The sequence below is a fragment of the Zootoca vivipara genome, chromosome 3, assembly GCF_963506605.1.
Source record: "Zootoca vivipara chromosome 3, rZooViv1.1, whole genome shotgun sequence".
Taxonomy (NCBI): domain Eukaryota; kingdom Metazoa; phylum Chordata; class Lepidosauria; order Squamata; family Lacertidae; genus Zootoca; species Zootoca vivipara.
The window spans coordinates 109,384,916-109,403,788 of record NC_083278.1 but is presented as its reverse complement, the minus strand read 5'-3'; the positions used below and the strand labels follow the sequence as shown (position 1 = coordinate 109,403,788).

General features: G+C 42.0%; 1 protein-coding gene across 7 annotated transcripts in view; it reads left to right on the top strand.

Annotated features, from left to right (window-relative positions):
- CCDC88A (coiled-coil domain containing 88A) overlaps nt 1-18,873 on the top strand; it is a 90,402-nt gene that overhangs the window by 17,107 nt on the left and 54,422 nt on the right. For all 7 annotated transcript variants that reach the window (XM_035110950.2, XM_035110948.2, XM_035110947.2 and 4 more), the window contains exons 3-8: nt 8,485-8,593; nt 15,323-15,392; nt 15,952-16,010; nt 16,633-16,716; nt 17,683-17,823; nt 18,286-18,455. In XM_035110950.2, coding sequence (XP_034966841.2) covers nt 8,485-8,593; nt 15,323-15,392; nt 15,952-16,010; nt 16,633-16,716; nt 17,683-17,823; nt 18,286-18,455 — 633 coding nt within the window. The remainder of the gene's footprint in view (nt 1-8,484; nt 8,594-15,322; nt 15,393-15,951; nt 16,011-16,632; nt 16,717-17,682; nt 17,824-18,285; nt 18,456-18,873) is intronic.

Sequence of the window (18,873 nt, the reverse complement as noted above, 5' to 3'; positions counted from 1 at the left end):
GATTTCGAAAACAGTCTTTCAAAAGCCAAAACAAAACCTTTTAACTAAAATTTTCACCCCACACCAGTTCTTTCCCAGTTCCATCTCCAGGCCTTTGTCCTCCCCTGCCCCTGTCCTTCCCATCCCTCAATAACACCACCCCACATTTTAGCCCCTCCAGGGTCTTCAGTTCCATTGATCTTCATGTTCCTTTGCTTCTCATTTTCTTGCTCTGCTTGTTTTTTTTCCTTTTGAAATTCATGCTTTGCTTCATCCCAAACATATTTTTTATAGTCCAAGTCCCCTTCAAGATTCTCATCAGGTTGTTTCTCCTCACACACAGTCTCAAACTCAACAGTCTCCAAATCCAAATTATCCTCTAAGTCCTGAACTTGGACTTCAGCCTCTACTGATGGTAAATTGGGATGTTGCCGTTCCTTGTAAATGTCCTCCCATGTTTGTAGATAGTTCAGCACAGCCTCCTGGAAGGCTCGAGAATACTTTGTTTTCATACTTCTCTTAACCGCAAACAAACAGGAGATAGGGAGCAAAGGGTGCTGGAAAATTCCTTCCTGTTAGACGATCGACTCCATTTTGGCTGTTCTTTTCCTTTGTCTTTAACTCAATCACAAATCCATTCTTAATTCCAATTTAAATAGTTCTACCACATTTTCAGTCAATTTTTACTATTCACAGCAATGCAATAAATCCACCCGATCTTTTGACAGTTTGACAGCTTTTGACAGCTGTCAAAGCACTCTTCCCCTTAATAATGCTGTACCTCAAGGGGTGCCGGACTCGGGAGCTGAGAAGGTTCAAAAAAGTCTTTCTTTCTCTCGGGTCCACCGTCCCAGAAACTTTTTCATCTTTCGGCTTGGGTTTATTTAAAGCGCCTCCCGGTTTGCCATTAGGAAGAGACCGACTTCCGTTTCTTTAAAGTCTCTCCTATTTTTCCAATTGGTGATTTTAAAGTCCAAATAAAAATTCCACTTACTTTATGGAAACCTTTAATTTTGTTTAGAAGAATCCGCCGCTTGCCGGGTCAGGACTCGGAGCTTCGCTTCTCGGAGGTAAGATATAGCCCAAAATGGCTCCCGCGGTTCCACCCCGCCGGCTCTCGATCGCTCTACTGAGCTCTCGGGCAGCGGGGGATCCGCAAAACGGAGCAGCCGCTGGGCGCGTGAGTCACCGGGACTCTCTACCCGGTGCTTTTACGGGGAGTCCGCTCGCTCTGCGGACTTCCCCCCCCCTCCGCGAGGCCAGGGACTTCGGCGCGCGAAGTCCCTGCGTCCTTCTCTCCGCCGCGACAGACCGGAAGCCTCCATTTCACTAATAACTTTCAAGAGGCAGTCCTTCAGAGATACTGAAAGACTATCTCTTTTGGGCAAGAGTCTTTTAGGTCAAGAGTTTCACTGCCAAATAAATACTTTGCAGTTATGCATTCATCCTTCCAACAAATGTAATGTTTCAGTGTACCCTTTAGCAGTGCTATTTTTCTAGAAAAATAGGTGCTTGAACTCATCATGAACACTTCCCTGAGTTCCGAATAAAAAAAGCCCTGCCCTTTTGTACCAGTACTGTACTTGAAAGTCATGAATCTGAAGAGGGAAAGATGTTACAGTAGGCATCCCCAAACTTTGACCCTCCAGATGTTTTGGACTACAATTCCCATCATCCCTAACCACTGGTCCTCTTAGCTAGGGATCATAGGAGTTGTAGGCCAAAACATTTGGAGGGCCGCAGTTTGGGGATGCCTGTGTTACAGCTATATCTGGACATATTCAATGTGATCAGTTTATTGTATTGGATTTTAGTATCCACCATGTATAAAATAATTTGAAAATGTATCTTTGCAGACATTATGAAGCATTGTTGAAATACATTAAAGTTTTCAGGTTTTTGATATGTAGAAATTAGTGGCCTTCTGAGACATTTAAGCTGCAATTATGATGATGTATACTCAAAATTTTGCCCCATTGATGCCAATGAGTTACTACTCTTTAGTGTGGTTAGGTCTGCAGCTTTAGAAATATATTTTCACAAGAGTGTTTCTCAAACGATAGATGTAGTTCGTATGTCAGTCTCGCAGAGCTATGGATGCTCAAGCAAATCATGTATTATGTGGTTAATATAGGTTGTATTTGTACTATAATATATATTTTAAAATTAATAATTTAGTATAAGTGAGTCTGGTTTAATCATTAAGTACCGTCATTGAACAGATGGCAAGAGAAGACACAACTGATTTGCTGTCTGGTTAGATTTAGAAATATGATAGCTTAATGGCTTCATATTTATTTGTGATATATTTTGTTGCATGAAAAAGATACCTAATCCCTGATTATGTGATGTCTGAATCTGTAGTTTATAGTGGTGGTAGTATTTGAGAATAACAGACTCCCCTCTATTTACTATGCTTTTTGAACTAATGTATTATCATTGTGGGTGCTCTTGTCTGTTTTTCCCCCTGTTGAAATTAATGTAACTTGTCATATGTAGGTTGCCTTTAAATGTAAAATTGCTTAAGGCTATCTTTTACTGCTGGGCTGCCTATTGACTTCTAGACAAATTTGCCCTATTTTGTTAGGCTATTTGCCAGTGAAGCATTCTCATTTTCCACCTTACAAAAGGAGCTATTCAGATATGTAGGATTCATTGCCTTAGTGTGACTTTCGAGATTGCCACTGGCAACTTATGTTTGTCTCATGCAGATATTTTTCTGTAATCCCATAAAGTGTAGGTCTATTTTTATACTGGAAATATTTCAGAAGCAGTGATCCTGCTTTTTAATATTGAGAATATGAACTGAAAAGTAAAAAAAAAAAGTAGCATCACTTATTACACTGTTAAATTCAATGGACACCACGAATAAGTTACTATGTTTGTTTTGAGATGTGTTTTCCCCACCCTACTCTAGAGCATATATACCGTACCTCAGGAAGCAGTCCAAGATGCATGGAGGCTGAGGTCCTCCTACTCCTCTAAGTCTTTCTCCACTAGTGATAGCTTAGTACAGGCATCCCCAAACTGCGGCCCTCCAGATCTTTTGGCCTACAACTCCCATGATCCCTAGCTACCAGGACCAGTGATCAGGGAAGATGGGAATTCTAGTCCAAAACATCTGGAGGGCCAAAGTTTGGGGATGCCTGGCTTAGTAGAAAATAGAACAGCCATCTAGAGCCACTGTGATTTTCAATTGGTCCAGATGCACACATGACTCATAACCTGAAACATGGTTCCCACTTTCAGATTTTCACTGTTGATTAATAATTAATAGTGTGAATAATGCACATTTGCTAATCCTAAAATTACTAATTCTAAGATTGCAATTCAGAGGAATATACATAGTGTTACCTGGACATTGCTAATATATCAAAAGCAGTGATTTTTTAAAGCAGTATTGTAATTAAAAACAGATTTAAGTTGAAGAATCAAGGGAGCGTCTGTGCAAACAGGTGAGTCCTCAAAAACCAGTAGAATGCCAATACTGATATGGCCTCTCATAATTCAGCAGCAAGTGTATTCCATATATACAGCTTGAATATTTTTTAAAAATGCAACATGCAGTGCCCATCACTGGGGAAGAGAAATGCCAATATAGAAATCACATAATTTACTTGAAATTTAAAGCAGTGCTTCTCCAACAAATGGAAGAAGAAATAAACCAAGAACTGGACGAATGGGTTTCTTTTCCTGAGGAGGAGGAAGTCCCCTGCCATTATTATTTATCCTTATGGTGATCTGAACTGCCCTAAGAACACTTAAGCAGGAGCAAACCCTTTGAACCTCTGTAGGTTTTGTAACTTGAGTCTAATACATGTTTGCAGAGAACCAAGAGCAGTTATATGCATGTCTGCTCAGAGGCAAGTCCTGTTGAGTTCAATGGACTTGCTGCTAACTGTGTATAGGATTACAACTTAAATCTACAGATTTCAGGTGGTGTCCAGAGAATTATATAGTCCTGAGAATGGGGCCTTTTCTGCAGTGGCTCACTGTTTATGGAATGGTCTCACCAGGAACACTCGCTTGGCACCTTCATTAAATACCTTAGATGCTAGGTGAAAACATTCCTCTGCTCCTAGGCCTTTGGCTGATTAAACAAACTATGACCTTTTAAACTGTGTGTGGAGTTGTTGTTTTCTTTGTTATTATAGTATGTATTTTTGTATTTTTATACTGTAAAGTGCCCTGTGATCCTTTGATGGAGGGTGGTATATAAATTTAATATTTAAAAAGCAGCAATTCTCAACACGTGTGTGACTGGGGGTGGGAAGCAGTGTACATGGTGGCATGAACAGGCTGCTTTTCCACTTACAACCTGCTTGCCTTCTCAGCTGAGTGTCGGTGGTAAAAATATTCAAAATACTTTTGGTTACATGTGTGTGTCACTCCCCACTGCGCCCCACCCCTCCTGCTTGTTCCATGAGTGTGAAGAATTGCAACCTAAACCCTTCTTTCTTAAAAACATTTGAATGACACCCTTTTAACAATTTGAGGCAGCTAACAATTTTTAAAGAGAAAAAATAGTCCAATTTCCAAGTAAACCAGATTATATAACTGCAGCTTAGATCCCAAATGTTTGCTTAAATAAGCGAGCCCTATATTTTTCCTGAAGGTTAATAAAGGGGCGAATTGCTACAGCTCTGCTGGGAACTGATTCAAAAGCCTTGGGCCACTGTTGAAAGGAGAGGGTGCAGGGAATAAATAGAGTTCAGTATTGTATAACATCACACAACTGCACTTTGATTTCTTTTTATCCTCCTGCCTTATTGGGTAGTGTGTTGATTATTTATTTGCAGTTCTGCAAGTTTAAAGTTTTAAGTTATGTTGGCCTTCCACTGGGACCAGAAATAATTGATGCTTCCTACTCACATCTGCCAGACTCATGGGAAGAGCTTTCTTCAGCTGCATGTCTTGGCTTCTAGAATTTCTGTGGGATCCTTCCTTGACCGCTGCCAAGAAAAGCTATTTCCTCTGTCTAGCAGTAGCTACTGCTACAAAGACTTGGGCCTTCTGCTGTAATTGATCAGTAACAGCTGAGATGGTAGCTGCCTTTACATTTACACTTTGATTACTACGGAATCAAGACTCTCCATCTCATCCTATCTAAAAGAGGCATTTCTAGGTTGAAAAGCTTTGCCAAAAGCCGATACAATTTACAACTTGTATCCAAATACTTACTGGTACAGTGGACACTCGGGTTGCGAATGTGATCCATGCAGGGGAGGCACGTTCGCAACCTGCAGCGTTCGCAACATGTGGGTCGCTATTCGGCACTTCTGCGCATGCGCAAAGTGTGATTTAGTGTTTCTGCGCACGCGGCAAAACCCAGAAGTAACCCATTCCGGTACTTCCGGGTTCGGCGTGGAGCGCAACCCCAAAAGACACAACCTGAAGCGGCTGTAACCTGAGGTAAGACTTTATTTGGTTTTGTTGTCTGCCGCTGCTGAATCAAACAAAGGCCTCTGTAATCCAGTACCCTATGTTCCACAGTAGCAAACCACAAGCAGAACATGTTGGTACTACTAACTACTAGCCTCCTGTTGTTCTTACCCACTAGCTACGCATCTGATCCTGAAAGTAGCATACAGGCATAATGTCTAGTAGCTGGTGATGTTAGGCTTATTCTCTGTGAAGTCTGCTAGGTAAAGGTAAAGGTACCCCTGACCATTAGGTCCAGTCGCGGATGACTGGGGTTGCGGTGCTCATCTTGCTCTATAGGCCGAGGGAGCCAGTGTTTGTCTGCAGACAGCTTCCAGGTCATGTGGCCAGCATGACTAATCCGCTTCTGGTGAACCAGAGCAGTGCACAGAAACGTCGTTTATCATCCCGCCAGAGTGGTACCTATTTATCTACTTGCACTTGACATGCTTTCGAACTGCTAGGTGGGCAGGAGCTGGGACCGAACAACGAGAGCTCGCCCTGTTGCAGGGATTCGAACCTTCTGATCGGCAAGCCCTAGGCTCTGTGGTTTAGACCACAGCGCCACCCGCATCTGCTAATCCCATCTAAATTAGTGGTGATCTCCATATCTTATGTTAGTGAATTCCATTAAATATTACGCAATTATTTTTAGTTTATGTAGGTGACACACAGATAGAAGCTATGTAATCAGGAGACCTAGGTGCTGGTTCTTAGTATAATACCATGTTTTAGTTTTATTCTGGTTTGAATGTATGCATTATTTGTTTACTGGTGTTTTAAGTTGCTTTTGAGTTACATTTTTTTGGGGGGGGGGGAAACTAATACCGGTAAGTTTAATAAATAATACTATCTCTTGGAGTGCATTTCCATCAAATATTAATTATATGAACACCTTTTTCTTGGTTCTACATAGCATCTTGTATTGGTTCTTCTGTTTTATAAAGTCAAGTTTGAAAAAATGGGTAATAACAATATTGCAGTGTTCTCTATCAGAAGGAAACTGTAGTAGAAGAAATGTTAATCTGAATCTCATGGCTGTTTGCATGTTGTGATTAATTTTAATACAGTGCTATGAGGAAGAGGGTGAAAGCTAGGGGGGATACACTTTAAAAATTATGTGAGGCTCTTCTTTTCTGCTTCCTGAGTTCTGGAGCTTTGATGTTTTCGTTATTACATTTGAACCCTTTCCTCCCTCTGTGGTAATGTTTCTTATAGTTGACATGTTTCCCCCCCCCCCAGAGTTAATTTTGGACACACACAGTTTCACAACCAGAAAAGAGGCTTTTTAAGAATGTGTGAGAACAAAAGCTACCCACTGGTAGAGGTGTCCCTTGTGTTTCTGCATGAGTTAATTATTCTTAATGTGCTTCCTGTTTGAAAGAAAGAAAAGCCAATAGAGTAGCTTGTTCCCATTTCCCTAAAGGCAACCAATTCTGCTCCATCTCTATCAGGAGCAATTGATCTAATTACACACAAAGCAGAGACATGTCAGAATTGTTCTCCAGTAGGCTAGAGCCATTAATCATGCAGATGCAGTGGGTAGCCTCCTATGTGCTGAGTACTTTCGGCAAGGCTGGCTCTATGATTTTGGAAGCTCTTGGGGCAAGAGATTGTTGGAGTACCTGCTTATCAAGCCTCTTGCCCAGGAGCTTCCAAAATTATAGAGGTGAATTGATGCAAGGGGCAGCATATTAGATCAGTTGGTTCTGCTACTTCCTCATCTGCTGCTTCATCTTGCACCAATTCAAATTTTGCACATGAGGTGGACTTAAGGTAAACTGGGGTGAGGGTTCTTTCCCCATATGCATAATGCATGCACTCAGTGCTTTTTGTGTTAGAAAAAAAAGATGCCGGTACTCATTATGAAGCTGTTACTTTAAGCGTCACACATTTAACATTTGGGGGGGGGGAAGGTGTTGGGACTGCATACTTTATGAAAAGTAGATCTAAAAGTCTAAGGAAAGGGTTAATTTTACTCTTAAGAAAAAAAAGCAAACATTGAAAAACCAACTAATCTATGAAAGATTATTGGAGTGAGTCTCAGTAGTACACTTGGATGTGGGGTTGCTCAGATGGTCAGAGATTGGGACAAAGGAATAGGGGTACCGTATTCCTTATTTATGGTATTTGAACTGGCAGGTGGGGACTGAGTGACAGGCTTCTCAGCACAATCAATGGATTGAGTTTCTCATATCCATATACATTTGGAGGCTGGCATAGTTTTAATTAAAAAGGAGTTTGCTTGGGCTATCCCTTGGCCATCATGGGATATCTCAGATTGTATACACAAATGTAGCAGGAGTTATAGGTTTTGGCCTCCCTGAATGAATGGAGGCTAGGAAGACTGTATTTTACTAAGAAGTCTTACCTAGAATGGCAGACATGAGAGCTGTGAATCATATTTTGAAGTATTCCCTATCCATATACTTGTATAGCATTGTCCTTGCAGCCCTAGTTACAGCAGTGGAATTGAGGCTTTCAGCTAGTATTTTTATCTGTACTCCTGACACATGTAAGGGATCTGAGAACACAAGTATTGTCTATCTAGCCTTCCTTCTTTGTTGTTAGCCTTGTTTGTTTGTATAAACCAGGGGGGGCCAACTCCCAAGGGACTGCGATCTACTCACAGAGTTAAAAACAGGCAGTGATCTACCCACATTTTTGGGGGTTCAGGTTGAGCTTTTTTTAGGGAGGAAAGCCCGTTTTTTAGGGGTTCAGGTCAAAATTGTTGACCTTTCTTAGGGGAGTCAAAGTTGTTGAGCTTCTTTGAGGGGAGCCAGTGATCTACCAGTGATCTACCACAGGCATCCAGTGATCTACTGGTAGATCACGATCTACCTGTTGGACGTGCCTGGTATAAACAAATTATTGAAGGTTCAATAAATATGAGAGCACAGTAATATATCCAAGTGCTTGCATTATTTTTGTGTGCCCCCCTCCCCCCAAAAAGTTTGTGAATCTGGCATATATTTGAGTAACTAGTAACTGGTCTTTCTCCTTAGCTGACACATAAATTTCCCTCCGTGAATTTCAACTAAATGAACTTTCTTTCATTTACTTTTACCGTATGTTTTATTTCAGCAACCCTAAGGCATCTAGTCAAAGAGTAAATAAGAAAATCAACAATGACGCATCACTTCGAATTCAAAATTTATCTATTTTGGTGAAGCAAATAAAATCATACTATCAGGTAAGTGATTTTTCTTTCTTTTAAAAAGCATTTGTAAAGATGTGTTTTGTGGACAAAGCTAGGCTAATATAGACACAATTGTCTAAATTGTGAATTTGGTTTGCTGTGCTGCTGTTCTTCTCCCTCTAAGAAACCCATAATGATACAGAATGTCTCTATTTGAAGTTGACAGTGAGCTAGTTAGCAGGTAACTTTAAAACATGATTAAAAGTAAACTCTGGTTTACCCAAAGAGCTCACTGTGCTGGTGCATGCAGCTAATATTGTGCTTGCTTTGCTCTACCCATGCTCCTGCTGCTACCATGCAGCCGGCAAACAAGTCGAGAGATCCAAACTTGGATACTATCCAGACAAACCATGAGCCCAGGTTTGGATGTCTAGAGAAGCTAGAAATTGGCTTGTTTTCTGATGGCGTGCCAACAGTTGGGGAGGAGCAAAGCAAGCTGTGTGCATTAGCATTCTGCTGATTCACATTTAACCAGGGATCACTAACACAATGCCTGAGGGTGCCCTGGGAGACATGGGTGGACATGAAAGGTCCCTACAAATATCCACACAAAAATCCACAGTGCATGAGAGACTGCTTTTCTCTTTGCTGTTGGCTGGGCTTGAACATCAACCCACACTTCCATTCAAACAGCTGAGAGGTGCAAAGAGCATCTCTTTGTGAAAGAGTGGTAACTAATTTAGGTGTCTTCCCTCTCCCCATTGATGGGCGCATGTCCACACCTTTTTGTATACCTGTCTCTTTTTGTGTCATAAATGGCCATTATTTCTAATAATAATAATAATAATAATAATAATAATAATAATAATAATAATTTATTATTTATACCCCGCCCATCTGGCTGGGTTCCCCCAGCCACTCTGGGCGGCTTCCAAAAAAACAGAAATTCTAAAATACAGAAATCCATCAAACATTAAAAGCTTCCCTAAACAGGGCTGCCTTGAGATGCCTTCTAAAGGTCTGGTAATTGTTCTCTTTGACCTCTAGTGGGAGGGCATTCCACAGGGTGGGTGCCACTACCGAGAAGGCCCTCTGCCTGGTTCCCTGTAACTTGGCTTCTCGTAATGAGGGAACCGCCAGAAGGCCCTCGGAGCTGGACCTCAGTGTCCGGGCAGAACGATGGGGGTGGAGACGCTCCTTCAGGTATACCGGACCGAGGCCGTTTAGGGCTTTAAAGGTCAACACCAACACTGTGAATTGTGCTCAGAAACGTACTGGGAGCCAATGTAGGTCTTTTAGGACCGGTGTTATGTGATCTCGGCGGCCGCTCCCAGTCACCAGTCTAGCTGCCGCATTCTGGATTAGTTGTAGTTTCCGGGTCACCTTCAAAGGTAGCCCCACGTAGAGCGCATTGCAGTAGTCCAAGCGAGAGATAACTAGAGCATGCACCACTCTGGAGAGACAGTCAGTGGGCAGGTAGGGACTCAGCCTGCGTACCAGATGGAGCTGATAAACAGCTGCCCTGGACACGGAGTTGACCTGTGCCTCCATGGACAGCTGTGAGTCTAAAATGACTCCCAGGCTGCGCACCTGGTCTTTCAGGGGCACAGTTACCCCATTCAGGACCAGGGAGTCCTCCACACCCGCCCGCCTCCTGTCCCCCACAAACAGTACTTCTGTCTTGTCAGGATTCAATCTCAATCTGTTAGCCGCCATCCATCCTCCAACCGCCTCCAAGCACTCACACAGGACCTTCACCGCCTTCACTGGTTCTGATTTAAAAGAGAGGTAGAGCTGGGTATCATCAGCATACTGATGGGCACCCAGCCCAAACCCCCTGATGATCTCTCCCAGCGGCTGCATATAGATGTTAAAAAGCATGGGGGAGAGGACAGAACCCTGAGGCTCCCCACAAGTGAGCGCCCAGGGGTCTGAACACTCATCCCCCACCACCACTTTCTGAACACGGCCCAGGAGGAAGGAGCGGAACCACTGCATGACAGTGCCCCCAGCTCCCAAGCCCTCTAGACGGTCCAGAAGGATGTTATGGTTGATGGTGTCAAAAGCCGCTGAGAGATCCAGCAGAACAAGGAAACAGCTCTTACCTTTGTCCCTAGCCCGCCGGAGATCATCGACCAGTGCGACCAAGGCAGTTTCAGTCCCATGATGAGGCCTGAATCCTGACTGGAAGGGATCCAAATGGTCCGCTTCTTCCAGGCGTGCCTGGAGTTGTTCCGCAACCACTCGCTCAATCACCTTGCCCAAGAATGGAATATTTGAGACTGGGCGATAGTTGGCCATATTGGCCGGATCTAAAGATGGTTTTTTAAGAAGCGGTTTAATAACCGCCTCTTTCAGCGGGTCTGGGAAGGCTCCCTCATGGAGAGAAGCATTTACCAACCCGCGAAGCCCATCGCCCAGCCCTTCCTGGCTAGCTTTTATAAGCCAGGATGGGCAAGGATCAAGGAGACAGGTGGTTGGTTTCATTCGTCTAAGCAGCCTGTCCACATCCTCGGAGGTAACAGATTGAAATTGATCCCACAAAACTTGACTAGACAGGACTCTAGCACTCCCCCGCCCCGGCCCTGCTCCCACGGTGGAGTCTGCCTCTTCCCGAATCTGAGCGACTTTATCTGCAAAAAACTTTGCAAAATCATTGCAGGAGATCATGTGGCCCGTACTGGGCCCGGATGGAGCAGGTGGTTCCGCTAAATTGCGAACCACCTGGAAGAGTCTCCTGCTGCTGTTTTCTGCAGATGCGATGGAGACGGTGAAGAAGGTCCTCTTCGCCGTCGCCATTGCCACTTGGTAGGCTCGAAGTTGAGCTCTAGCCCGTGTCCGGTCTGATTCAAAATGAGTTTTCCGCCACCGGCGCTCTAGCCGTCTCAACGACTGTTTCATTGCCCTCAGCGCCGGGGAAAACCACGGGGCTGTCCGGGCTCCATGCAATCTGAGAGGGCGCTTCGGAGCCAGACAGTCAATAGCGCTGGTTAACTCCGCATTCCAGCGGGCCACCAGGGAATCAGCTGAAAGGCCATCGACATGGGATAAAACATCCCCTACCACTCTTTGGAAGCCAATTGGATCCATTAAGTAGCGGGGGCGGACCATCCGAATCGGTCCCACCTCCCTGCAGAGGGGAAGGGTTGCGGAGAAGTCCAGTTGCACCAGAAAGTGATCTGACCATGGCACTTCTTTTGTTTCGCTTTTACTTAATGTCAGATCACCAACATCCATAGAGGTAAACACCAAGTCCAAGGCATGTCCGCGGCTATGAGTTGGGCCAGACCCAGGGACAGCCCCATGGTGGCCATGCTTTCCACGAAGTCCCGAGCGGCTCCTTGTAAGGTCGTGTCGGCATGGATGTTAAAATCCCCTAAGACAACCAAGCTAGGTGTCTCCAGGAGCACATCCGACACGACCTGAAGCAGCTCGGGCAGGGAATCCTTGGTGCAGCGGGGAGGTCGGTACACCAAAAGGAATCCTGTACTGCCTCTATTGCCCAACTTCCAGAACATGCACTCAGAGAACTGGGTCTTCCCAATAGGACGCCTGGTGCAAACTAATGACTTCCTAAAAATCACTGCAACCCCCCCTCCCCGCCCAGATGGCCTGGGTTGCTGTGCATAAGAGAAACCTGGTGGGCAAGCAGCGCCAAGAATGGGCCCATCGGCTTCCTCCAACCAGGTCTCTGTCACACATGCCAGGTCAAATCCTCCATCCACAATCAGGTCGTGAATGGCGGTGGTCTTATTCATCATCGACCTGGCATTGCACAGCAGCACCTTCAGGTCATGTGGGTATCCCTTGCCTATTCCAATATCCGTCCGGTCAGGACCAGACCTGGAGGCAGGGATAGTCCTCAGACAACGACTAAGTCTGCCTCCTCGGTAATGACATGGTCTGGTCTTAGCGTAACTCCTCCCCCTACCCGTGACCACTGAGATCGGTTGTTCCAGTGCACACACCCCTGTGGAATCTGCCCCAGCCATTTTGCTTGCTGGGACCCCCTCCCGGGCAGCCCTGACCCCTCCCCTTAAAAATAAAATAAAACCTCTGTAAAAAACAGCAAAGAACTCAACAAAAGAAGAACACAAAAAAGACAATAAAACAAAACCAAAAACAATAAAAATTACAAATACACCAAAATTTAACAGATTCCCATACCCAACTAAAAATCCCTCCCACCTACCACCCCAAACACAATAAAACAATAAAACCAAAAACAATAAAAATTACAAATACACTAAAATTTAACAGATTCCCACACCCAACTAAAAATCCCTCCCACCTACCACCCCAAAGAAGATAAAAACATAAAAAATTCTTTAAAAAGCATTTTAAAAAGAACTCTGTGCTGTTTTAAGTTCCCCTGGGCAGCACCAGCAGCAGAGCGGCGGCAGCAGTCCTTTATGAGGCCTTCCAGGCCCCACCCTAGACCAGGTGGAAGGAGGCAGGGACAGGGCCTGTGGGCACTCACAGCAGGAGAGAGTCCTGGGCAGCACCAGCAGCAGAGCAGCGGCAGCAGTCCTTTATGAGGCCTTCCAGGCCCCGCCCTAGACCAGGTGGAGAGAGGTAGGGACAGGGCCTGTGGGCACTCACAGCAGGAGAGAGTCCTGGGCAGCACCTGTCAAAGCACCTAAACAACATTCTTTTGAGTTGAAAACTATCCTAAATGCAATACTAAAATATAGAGAGCAGAGCAGGTTAAAATAATTGATTTCCATGACAGGGATGTTGTGATTGGAGTGCCATAATGTTGATTCATCCAGAAGGAACACTTTACCTTTCTGGTATCTTCATGTTCTGGTATTTTCTGGTAGAACAATAAAATTCCACTATAATGGGTTATATTTTATTATGTCATACTCAGACTAAAACAACTGAAATTAATTGGCATGACTAATGAGTTCATTGTTGCCAAGGGTCTACCCTTGAATATGACTTGTTGGAACCAGCTGAATGTATTTTAAATGCTGTCTGATCCTTAATTGCTTGGATGTAGCTAATACTTCCATCAGCTCATCTTTTTCTGATTAGTATTTTATACTATGGTATTTAGATTTGCTTCCCAGTAAAGACTCAGCTTTATGTGTATTGAAAATGTAAACTTAAATTCATTATATTAAATTCATTTCAGCACCTCAGATCCTTTAGATTCAGTTCTGTTGTTACATCATTTTGTTATCTACTTAAAATCCTATCTTGCTTTGAGAAGTAGATTATCAGTTTCTTCATAACTGTGTCAAAATATGTTGTACAACAGCTGATAGAAAAGAGGACAGCCCTCTTAATCATGCAGAACATAAATTTGGACATTTTTATTGAACATATGGCAAAATCCCTGTAATATAGAAAAACAGTCTTGTGCTGCCAAATCTGTGTATGTGTTAGCAGCTGCTGTGATAGGTTTCCAGATGTTAGAGGGAATACACACCAACGTTAAAGAATTAGGTACTGTCTAGACTGAGGATTTTCGCTCATTACCACTGCTACACACTGGTGGCTGTATAGTAAGAACAGGTCAACTTCCATGAGATTGTTCATGGAACACATAAATTGTACTTGTTTTCTTTTAAAATATTTTTATTCATTCCTGGACAACACTGTACATTCCAGTTGAAGCAAATTTGCACTATATCTGTAGTCCTTGTTGACCTGACTATTGTGATACAGTTCATTCTTGTCTGCCTATAGTCTGCATTTTTAAATTTTCCTAGACCTTGATCAATGGAGGAAATTACTTTTATTATCAATTATATCTTGAATATAATAATGTTTTTAATTTAACTTCATACTTAATGAGCAATCACCGGGTTTTAATTTTTTTGTCTCAGTCTTATATGCACATTAAAGTTAACAGATGTTCATTTTTCATTTATTTATTTATTTCATTTATTGTGAGTCTGTCTGGTGGACCTAATGCAGACTAGTCAGGTGGGTCTGAGGTATTTTATTATTATGAGGTTAGAAATTGTTCCTGGAGGAATGCTTAGTGCATGTATCAGACAGTCTCCCACATCAGTGATACTATTATTAATTCAATTTATTTGTTGTCTAATACAAAATGTCTCTAGGCAGCTTACATACATAATTTTAAAAAACCCCCACCAAGTTTAAGTTTACAATAACAGTACCCCCCCCCAAAAAAGAAAAAAACCCACAGAAAGCATGATAATAGTATTCTCTCAAATGCTTAGGATAAGAGGTACGTTTTAATCTGGCACCAAAAGAATTTAAGAGCTGGAGAGTGCATTTCATAGAGCAAAGGGCATCAGATGATGATAGCAGGGACTGGATACATCCAAGTCTAATGACACATTCCCTTAGATAATGGGATCCTGGGCTGAATAGAGTTTTGCAGGTTGAAAGTGCAGCCTCCTATATATGCTTTAGACCAGGTACTGTACGGACTTTGGTCTTTCAAATTTAAGCGGCGCCTTGTGCAAGGCCAAAAATGGCTCCCACCTTCCATTCTGCTCAATTCACTAGATCATAGTTGTACTGCCCTGTTATGTCCCCAGGGCTCGGTGCCCAGTGCGGCAGAAATGGTCACACTGCCCTAAATCCACGTCAGACAGTGAAGTCCTATGTAGTAAGGTCATTGGGTCTTACTCCTAGGTAAGTATAGATATAGAATTGTAGCCTAGGTATATGTTAAATCAGAAGTGAGTTTGAATGGGTGCTTCATTATTTTAAAGATATTTGTGTTTTTAGTTAACATATGGATGGTGTGGTCATCCTTCGGATAGCTCTTGTATATCTTTACATTTGTTTCTATAGGAGACATTGCAACAATTGATTATGATGCCTTTGCCAAACATCTTGATAATTGGCAAAAATCCCTTTTCAGGTAAGTAGTATATTCAGATTAAAACAGACATTCAGTGTTAAGTTTATTATTAAATATTTAGAACTCAACATTTGCATCAAATTTTCATGTGTTCAAAGGGCTTCCCATTCATTATCATATTTATGATAACCCAGTAAGGTATTAACATAGGGGGAGACTACGGATGAAAGGCAGTAGCTTGCCTAAGACTGTCGAGTGAGTTCATAACAGACAAGTTGAGAACTGAGAATTTCCTGATTCTTGACTTTGCTTACAAGGGATTGCATTACCATCCCATGTCCTAAGTAAGGGTCTTCATCAAACTCATAGTGGCAGTGGTAGCATACTTCTACATGGAAGAGATCCATCCACATGTATCTTTACCTGGATGACCTGTACAAAGAGCCCTTCAAGACATTAACATCAGACTAGCCACCCTAAGCGATCTTGGGTTCCTAGTGAAAAGGTTACTTACCTAGGAGCACTAGTCCTAGCCAAAAAGTAAAGAACGGTGTTGGTAGCATACAAATGATGATTATCTAAAGAGGTACACAGTGTGCTGTTATTCTAATATTTTCAGAACAAGGCACTGAAGAAGTAAAAAAGCTGCTTCTACTCCTCCTTGGATGTGCAGTTCAGGTGGGTGCTCAATTATACAACTGCTCGTGATATTCACTTAAATGTAGCAAGCTGCTTTATATTGAGTTAGAGCACTGGTTCAACCAAACTGGCAGAGGTTCTCTAGAGTATTCAGACAGAAATATTCTCCATTCCTACTGGATAGATGACAGAAATTGAAACTGGGACCTTCTGGATGCAGAGAGAGGGGAAAGTGCTGTAGTTTAACCAAGAATGGAAGCAAAAGCTTTTGAATTCCTTCGACCACATGGAGGAAGGAAAAGAGGGAAGTGTGTGAATCTAGGAGGAGGCTAGACGTGTTCACATGGTTTAGTATGATGTCTGAATGTTACTATTGTGTCTAGGTACTCAGTTTATTGTTAATGAGATCTTTAGATATTTCAGTATGCCTAACCGATAATATTTTCTGTTTAGAGAAGCTTTTAATGTTTAATAGATTATTGTATTTTAATATTCTGTTGGAAGCTGCCCAGAGTGGCTGGGGAAACCCAGCCAGATGGGTGGGGTATAAATATAAATATAATAATAATAATAATAATTAATAATAATAATAGATTAATAATAATAATATTGAGCAGTTTAGCCAATTGTAGTGTTAATTTTGTTAATCTGTGTGTTTTAGTGTCAGAAGAAAGAAGAATTCATTGAAAGAATCCAAAGTTTAGACTTTGATATAAGAGCTGCTGTTGCTGCCCATATACAAGAGGTATTATATGGTTTTCTACTATTAAAATCTTATCTATGTATTGATTTTGGAGGCAGCCTTCCATCTTGATTATTTTTTTTATTCAGAAGAATATAAACTATAGTTATTACGGATTATGCAGCCAATATGCTACACAGAGCAAACTGTAAATCACTGTAAAAAAAGTAAAAAAAAAAAGTTTCTGAAATAAGTCTTTGTCATCTTTTAATACTAGTACCTACCTAGGTAACAACATTAATCAAAGTGAATGAATGCAAGACATGGCATTTCAGTAGTTTTAGGGAAGGGAGATTCAAACCAACTGATGAATTTGAGAGTTTATCTGTATTGTCATTTTTTAAAAAAAGTGTGAACAAGGGTGTGCACAAGATAAGAGCAAAAAGCCTTGGGAGAAGAAGTTAATGAGTCAATTTTGGTTTCAACTTTAAAAAGCCATAAAGGTAGTATACTAGAAAGGTACATGACTGTCAGATATGGTTTAAAGAGATGTTATTGTTGTTTGTACCTGTCTTTGTGTTAACTACCACTAGTCCTTATTAGCAGTTGAGGCATCTTTCATTTTAGAAATAAAATGGAGTAGATTTAGTTATTTGATTTATAGACTGCTTAATATAAAAAACTTAAGTGGTTTACAGTAATTTTACTTCTAAACAGAGATGGTTTTAATGTGCTAAATAAAATTATTTAAAAATAAGAGATGTTGCTAATGCTGTAATCAGTATCTTAATTCTTGAAGGATGAACCAAGTGAAACTACTCACAAATCACTGGATTTTTCTAGGACTAAGTGATACAGATTTCAGAGTGTTCCTTAAAATGTAGTTAAGGGTATGCATCTTTGTTTTTTAAAGCTGACGTGGACTTCAAATCTTTTGCTCCACATTAGGTTACATTCTATTAGCACATCTTTTAATAGTCTTATCATTGAAACTGCAGTTTTTACTTTGTTATTATTTATCATCTGCAGGTAACTCATAATCAGGAAAATGTGTTTGATCTCCAGTGGATGGATGACAGTGCTCTGTCACATGACTATATTGAGTCTCTCCTAAAAAATATGGCATTGCATTTAAAAAGGCTTATAGATGAGAGAGATGAGCATTCTGAGGTATGTGTCATACTAGTTTTCCCCTTCTGCTAATGGATTTTTAGTTATTAAAGAAGTGTGTTAATTAGAAAAAAGCCTGGGAGTATAACTGCTCAACTACTGTATTTGCAAATACTGAAATTTGATAGATTTGTAGATTTTGTTGATGTGTAGGTACAGGTGGCCCCCTTAAGAGGTTATGTTTTTAATTTTACACTTCTTTAAAAACAACAACCAGCTTTTGCCTTAGTGCTGAGAATAGCTGGCAGCTAAAAGCATCAATTGCACATTACATTAAACCATAGCTTAAAACCAACTGTGGCTTTAAGTGAACAGAGTGCTGATGCACTCCTCAGAAGTTCATATAGCACTCTTCCCCTGGCCTCAGGTGATTCCCCCCCCCCCGCCCCGGTTGCTGACCTACACCTGACTCCAGCCCTGACATGCTTATGTGGTAATCAAAGATTTCATGTTGTATCTTAGACTATCATAGAACTCTCTGAAGAACGAGACTCTCTTCATTTTCTACCTCATGCATCAGCAGCACAATCACCTTGTGGATCTCCAGGCATGAAGCGCACTGAAAGTAGGCAGCACTTATCAGTGGAACTAGCAGATGCCAAAGCAAAGATCAGAAGGCTTAGACAAGAGCTGTAAGTACACTGTGAAGAGTGCTAGACGGCACTGAGAAACTGTGGGCCCTTGGGGAAGTAGTGTAGAAATAGCCTTTTTAGCTTGAAGTTTTATATTATTAGTATCTGCTATATATGCTGCTGTAGTTGCGTATCAGACTTGTATGGTGCGGCGATTCGCCACCTAGACAAGACCCAGCATGTGAGGGGTTAAGCTTAGAGCAGATAGAACCCTCGGGGGCGGGCTCAGCCCAGGGATAAAAACCCCTCCCGAGTGGCAGTTTGTCGGTTGAGGTTGGAGTTGAGGTTGAGGGAGTGAGAGTTGGTGTTGAGCTAGGAGTGGTTGGTTATATGCAGAGAGAGCTGGTTTAATATATTGAGGAAGGAGAATAGGTGGTGATTTAGTCAGACGGGATACAAAGTTGTGAGATTATTAAAA